Raw genomic sequence first — 7,055 nt, 5'->3', positions numbered from 1 at the left:
TAGAATATCCTGTGTTTTGCTAGTAAAATTGTTGGTTTTGCAAGTGATCATTGTAATTTGTTAAACATTTTGATTAGTGTATTAATAATTAAATACACCAATCAAGAATCTTTGATCTCGTTAATCACTCACAAAACCAACAATTTTACCAACACTTATTACTGATGATCATCTTTGTTTTTACAACATTCACTTTCAAAGGCCTAGGAGAATTTTATCTAGAATACGACAAGAGCATCCAACAGTATGCTTTACTTCCTTTCGTAGTATCACACAGGGGAAAGAAGAACCTTCTGGCAACATATTCTGAGTGTGCACGATCCACTAGTCTCATGTTTTTGTTACATTTGGTAACACTTTCAGACTCTCACATCTGATCTCGTTGACGTCTGTGGGGATCAGCATTTCAGCTGAGGACCTTCAAAGGGTCATCTTTGAGAAGTAAAACTTGAAAAGGCTTAGAAAAATTAATTATATAAGTTATCGTCGGTTGGATAGAATATGAGCGAGTTCCCTTTGGTACAACGGTCCCTGTCAAGGTGTCGGAAACCTTCGATTTCTGCTTTATATTCTTAATATCTGTCCTCACATTGGTCTTCTTTATCACTGTCATCTGGATATGCTTGGCTATTACTGTCATTTGGATATACATCATTATCAATGACATCTGGATATACTTGACTCACTGTCATTTGGATATACCTCACCATCACTGGATATACTTGAGTATTTCTGTCATTTGCATGTACTTCACTATTACTGTCATTTGGATATCACTATCACTAGATATACTTAATTATTACTGTCATTTGGATATACTTCACTATCACTATCATCTGGACATACTCGAGTATCACTGTCATTTGGATATACTTGCCTATTTATGTCGTTTGGATATAACTCACTATCACTGAATAAACTTATCAATGTCATATGGATATACTTCGCTATCACTGTCATCTGAACTCACTATCACTGGATATACTTATCACTGTCATTCGGATATACTTCACTATCACTGTCATCTGGATATACTTGAGTATCACTGTCATTTGGATATAATTCACTATTACTGTCATTTGGATAGACTTCACTGCTTCTGTCATTTGGATATACTCAGTAACTATGTCATTTAGATATAATTCACCATCACTAGATATACTTCACAATCACTGTCATCTGGATATACTCGAATATCACTGTCATCTGGATATACTTCACTATCACCGTCTCCTCTCTGATCACTGTAGTTCTCACGATTAAGATAACGAGGGACACAGGGAACATGCCCTAAATGACTCACTCCTACGCGATCAAGCATACACTGAGGCGTGACGCTGAGTGTCTGTACCTTAACAAACAGTGTGGTGAAGGTTACTAGACACTTCCATAACAATGATTATGGACCATAGAAGACATTTGGAAAGCGTGAAAATATGAAAAAATATATAAGAAAGTCTTGTGATTTTCAAAACTCTCAGTCGTAAAGTCCGTGTGACGTCACATGACCTCAAAAAGAATCTGAAGGTACAAATTGGTTATTTTGCGAAGGAAATAGGGAGGCTGCACAAAGTCCACTTACGAGTAGATTCTTGTGTGTTTTCCAACGGTACTTTACTTCTAAAGTTTTCTTAGGAGATATATGGTAACAACTATTGCTCTTAAAATTACTAGTTACATCACTTAACCATGTTCTGCTGGTTTATGGCTTTATGCTTCATTTCATGAAGTTTCCTCTTGATGATGATATATATATATATATATATATATATATATATATATATATATATATATATATATATATATATATATATATATATATATACATACATAAATAAACATGAAATTAGGATGTTTGTAAAAAGGAGAAAGCTGATCGGTAAATGACAGACAGACAGACAGATGCATGACAGAAGTAAATGTCAGATGAAATACTCTTATCAAAGCAACATGAATGTTTCATACCCTGTAAACTCATTTATGCAAAGGCAGCAAGCAATAAATAAATATCAATACTGCATATATGAAATGTTGTCGGTTGCATGCTGGATAACTGTGTCCGGTCATTTGCGCCCCACCATATGTAAATTTCATGTTAGATGTATATTTTTTTTTATCTTTGAGTCCTAGACATACCCATGCCAATATAGTGAGTACGAGAACCAACGAGACTCAATGGAAACATGTCGTCCAGCCATGATGATTTTTCAGGAACAGAAATGGCCTCTGTTTCACCTTTGAGGGAGAACATCCATATTTAAGAGAAGTTTGTGACCTCGGTTTACAACGAAGGAATAACGAAGATAAAACATTCGGTTCGAAAATGATATATTTCTCTCCATTCGCTTCATTTCCGGTAAGTTATGAAGTAGCAGGCATAGATCACGACTTGCTTCCCGAAGTCACCGCATACTTTGAAGTTACACATATCAGCCGAGCACGAGGCAGAAGTGGGAACAAGATCGCAGCAATCAAAATTTTCCGCTGCGTCTTGGAATGTTCGTAATCGAACAATACACGACATGCCTAGAACTAATAATAGTGCAGAGGGGTAGCATGATGTTGTCCAAAATTCAGTTATTTGTCAACACCCTTCTCTTTGGAACCTGATTCATGCCTAGAAGAAACAAGCAAAATATGCGCCGAAGTGTCTTCGGCGCAATTGAGTTTTCTGTACAGCTGCTACAGCGTATAATTAAGACCACCGAAAATAGATCTGTATGAGCCACGGCCCATGAAACTTTAATAACCACGACCCGGTGATGGCCTGTGTCGTTGGCACCGACAGCGGTGCCAGACGCACGATCATGGCTAACTTTAACCTTAACTAAAATAAAAACTACTGAGGCTAGAGAGCTGCAATTTGGTAGGTTTGATGATTGGAGGGTGGATGATCAACATCCTAATTTGCAGCCCTCTAGCCTCCTCAGTAGTTTATAAGATCTGAGGGCGGACAGAAACAGTGTCGACAGACGGACAGACAAGTAGCCATCTCAGTAGTTTTCTTTTACAGAGAACTAAAAGAAAGCTTCAGCCACAAAGAAAACTGACTACCACAGCGGGATAATTATCCAGCCAAGAAACAGACCATTAATAAGCGCCTTCAGTCACTCACAGGATGTTGCAATCTTGAGGACAAACTAAGTTCCTTAGGAGGGGTTGCCCACGGCATGCATACATCTTAGGTTTGGATTTATAAAAATATATTTTTTATTAATAATAAGCATGCTACAATCATTTTCTAATCATTTTTTTTATTATTAATTTTGAAATGTGCAGACAGTATATGATATGTAAATGTTAGGACACAAAGATAAAAAAAAAAATACATCTACTAAGAAATATAGATATAGTGGGACGCACTGACCAGAACACATATATCCCAGAACCATCAAATGTCAATGAAGAAAATTTCACTTTAAATCTTAGACATCTGAAACGGACAGAGGTAAATTTAGTCTGCAGATTCAGATGGAAATGCAGGTGATAATGATAATCAAATTGAAAATGAGACGATAATTGAATCTGTCAATCAAAATACAGAGAGAGAGAGAGAGAGAGAGAGAGAGAGAGAGAGAGAGAGAGAGAGAGAGAGAGGGGGACCATTAAAGCTATGGATCAATAGGTTCAGCCACGGCCCCTTTCCAATATTGAAATACATCGTTTAGTAAATTCCTACCATGCAGTAACAACTCCCCCCCTCGCCCCCACGCCTCTCTCTCTCTCTCTCCGCCCCCCTCACTTCAGGTTAATTTTTCGCACGTCCTCCCTGTTGCTGAATCAAGTCGCCAATTCCTCTGGTTCGTCTGTGTGAAGGGCGTCGGTGGAAGAGAAGCACCACTTCAAAGTCCTTCACAGATAACTGGCGGCTGATGTTTACATTCTGCCTTCACTGGAATTCTGTTGAAGGTGTTTCTCTGAAGGCAATGGCAGCTTTGCTTTGGAAATTGCGTTCAAGCATTGGAAGCATAATTGGTGGTTGATAATGACTGAGTCGTTTTATAAAAGCTATTTGGTTTGTGAAATTTTTTCGACTGAAATTTTTTTATAACTCCATCACAATAGTCTTGTTCTTTTAGCTCATCCACATTTGCATACACATAAACATGTTTATATATGCACACACACACACACTATATATATATATATATATATATATATATATATATATATATATATATATATATATATATATATATTATATATATATATATATATAGACAAAATCCATGGAATTAAGAGAAACAATGAAGTGCTGCAAGGCTTATAGTCCTTTATTTAGTAAAGGCCTTTCGACTTCTAGTCCTTTACTTGGTAAAAGACTGTAAGTCGAAAGACCTGAAGCACTACATTGTTTCTCCTTTGTGGATTTTGTCTTTATTTATATATGCATCACGTTCCATACTTTGTGATTCAGTTATACATATATATATATATATATCTATATATATATATATATATATATATATATATATATATATAAATATATATATATATATATATATATATATATATATATATATATATGTGTGTGTGTGTGTGTGTGTGTAATGTGTATGTGTATGTATATGCATGTGTATATTACTAGCAATGCATGCTACAGCCAAATTTTTGGCAGTCCCCTATCACCCCTTCTACCAAACTTGTACATGGAATATTTCAAAACAGAAATTTTGTCGTCTATCAAACCCCGTAATATGATCTAAGCTTAGATACGTAGAATTGCCGTTCCTAGATGCACTGATCATAAAAGAACAGAACAGATCTGCTTTCACAATATATAGGAAACCCACTTTCGCTGTTTCCTATACGCATTTCTTAAGCTACCACGATGTCTCTGTAAAGATCATGGTAGGGTGCAACCTATTCCTCAGGGGGCTCAGAATATGTTCAAATGGGTACTTAGATAAAGAATTCAACACGATCCGCCAACACCTAATGCATGAGAGGGCTATTAACAAAGCGAATAAAATACACTACAGGGGTCCCACTCACAACAGACAAATAAATTTTAACAACAAAAGAAAGCTTCCATACGACGAAAAAACCCAAAAAGCCACAGAACAACTCAAGTCTAACAATCCTTTTACTTCCCACTATCCCAAATCCATCGGGAGCTCTCTCAATAATGTATACTTAAATAAAAAAAAAGGGGAAGAAGCCGGAGTTTATAGGATTCTGTGAAGCAATTGTAATGAGATTTACGTGGAGGAGATGGGTAGATCCCATTCACAAAGATTAATAGAGCACAAAAGATCAGTACGGTATGCTTTCGGAGAGTTCAGGAATTTTCCTACATATCAGGGATAAAGGCCATTCCATAAATTGGAGCAGGGAGGAGCTGGTTTTCAAAAGTAGCTGTCCGTACAAAAGAAAGATGCTGGAATCTGCTATCATCAATCAAACCAACAATATGAACTTGTCAGGAGCACATTGGAAATCGGATGGCGTCGATGGGTTAATCCACAGGCCTCTTCTCAAGCAGGTGTTCCAGGAAACACGACCACCAGACGCATAACCAGACGAGAGTTAATGAGGCCAAAAACCACTAGGGAACTGTTTATTTTCACTCCTTCTTGGGAAATGGTCACCTGCATACCATTGGAGACTTAATGCCAAACCTACAATGCTTTTTATGTATACTGTAACACTTCATCTGTCCATACTTTACCAGTGAACAGGGAACAGAAGGAAGTGCTCATATATAATATATATATATATATATATATATATATATATATATATATATATATATATATATATATATATATATATATATATATATGTATGTATATATATATATATATATATTTATATATATATATATATATATATATATATATATATATATTATTCATATACATATGAGAGAGAGGGAGAGAGAGAGAGAGTTCCACACAACCAACTCACCAGACGTTGATGCCAATATGATAAAAAAAAAAAAAATATCAGTGATGTAGACTAACAGATTCAGTTTCAATGGACATGATCACTGGCCCTCTTATGGAACTTTGTATTATTTCTGAATATAAATTTGTAAATACATTTACTTTCACATGAAAGATTTGGTATTTACCAGTGACTAAATCGAGTTGGAGACTCCTTATAAAAATACTGTCACAATGCAAGGCAATTCCAAGTTACAGCATCATTGAGCCACGAATAGGGACGTGAAATCATTTTCTTAAACACAGTAACCATGACTATTAAAGTCAAACGTTGCAATATTTCGAAAATGATAGAGACTGCAACTCTGGACACTCGGTTGACCGAGATGGAAGAACAAATCTTGAAACTCATAGACACCTCCATTAGTCTCTGGGCTAAAATGTTTAGTTCTTTAGCCAACTCATGGATGAGGCTGGTGTCTTGTCAACAAGGCTGAATATACTATGTACTCGTGAGTTTTTTCATTTCAAATCACAACGTGTACATTTATACATTATGTACCTGCCATTGTTTTTCTCGGACCATCTGTCTATCTGATTATCTATCTAACTATCGCCTTCAGATCTTAGAAGTCGTATTTGAGATTATGAAATCTGAATATTTTTCCTCAATACGTGCAAATGAACTGAACGCCGAGGATCTCCTGACACCAAATCACTATTCATGAATTTCAGATGAAATTCTGCAAGAGACAAAAAGCCACACATCTGTTGTCTGACAAATAATATTTGGCCTTTAGTTCATTAAAACTTTTCTGAGAGTTCCGAAAAAGTCTTTTTCGCGTCTCTCAGGATCCAAAGGAAAAAGTAGAGAAAAAATGGAGACCCTTTTGCACAGACTACCAGGAATTGCTAATCAAAATATAGATTAAATAAAAACGCTTTCTCTCCACTGAAAATTTATGATATGTATACAAAAATGTAATAAGAATATCAGAAAAAAATATTTAAATTACTGACACAGATAATCGTGAAGACGAAACCAGTGATTTACTAAAGGTCACTTGTTTTCAAAGAGCATCTCACTGTTGGTACCTTCTTTTCGAGGAATTAACTGGAGTCCCTTTTTATTAATGAAATGTTTATTTTCTAGAAAACTTCTCTGAC

The 7,055-nt window shown here is 35.8% G+C and overlaps 1 protein-coding gene across 1 annotated transcript in view; it reads right to left on the bottom strand.

The window, feature by feature from the left end:
• Nucleotides 1–1,132: 1,132 nt before the first annotated feature.
• Nucleotides 1,133–7,055, bottom strand: part of LOC136830845 (uncharacterized) — a 9,313-nt gene continuing 3,390 nt past the window's right edge. The window contains exon 2 of the mRNA XM_067090823.1: nucleotides 1,133–1,345. Coding sequence (XP_066946924.1) covers nucleotides 1,133–1,345 — 213 coding nt within the window. The remainder of the gene's footprint in view (nucleotides 1,346–7,055) is intronic.

The sequence above is a fragment of the Macrobrachium rosenbergii genome, chromosome 47 (genome assembly GCF_040412425.1).
Source record: "Macrobrachium rosenbergii isolate ZJJX-2024 chromosome 47, ASM4041242v1, whole genome shotgun sequence".
NCBI lineage: Eukaryota > Metazoa > Arthropoda > Malacostraca > Decapoda > Palaemonidae > Macrobrachium > Macrobrachium rosenbergii.
This window is presented reverse-complemented; position numbering and strand designations above follow the sequence as displayed.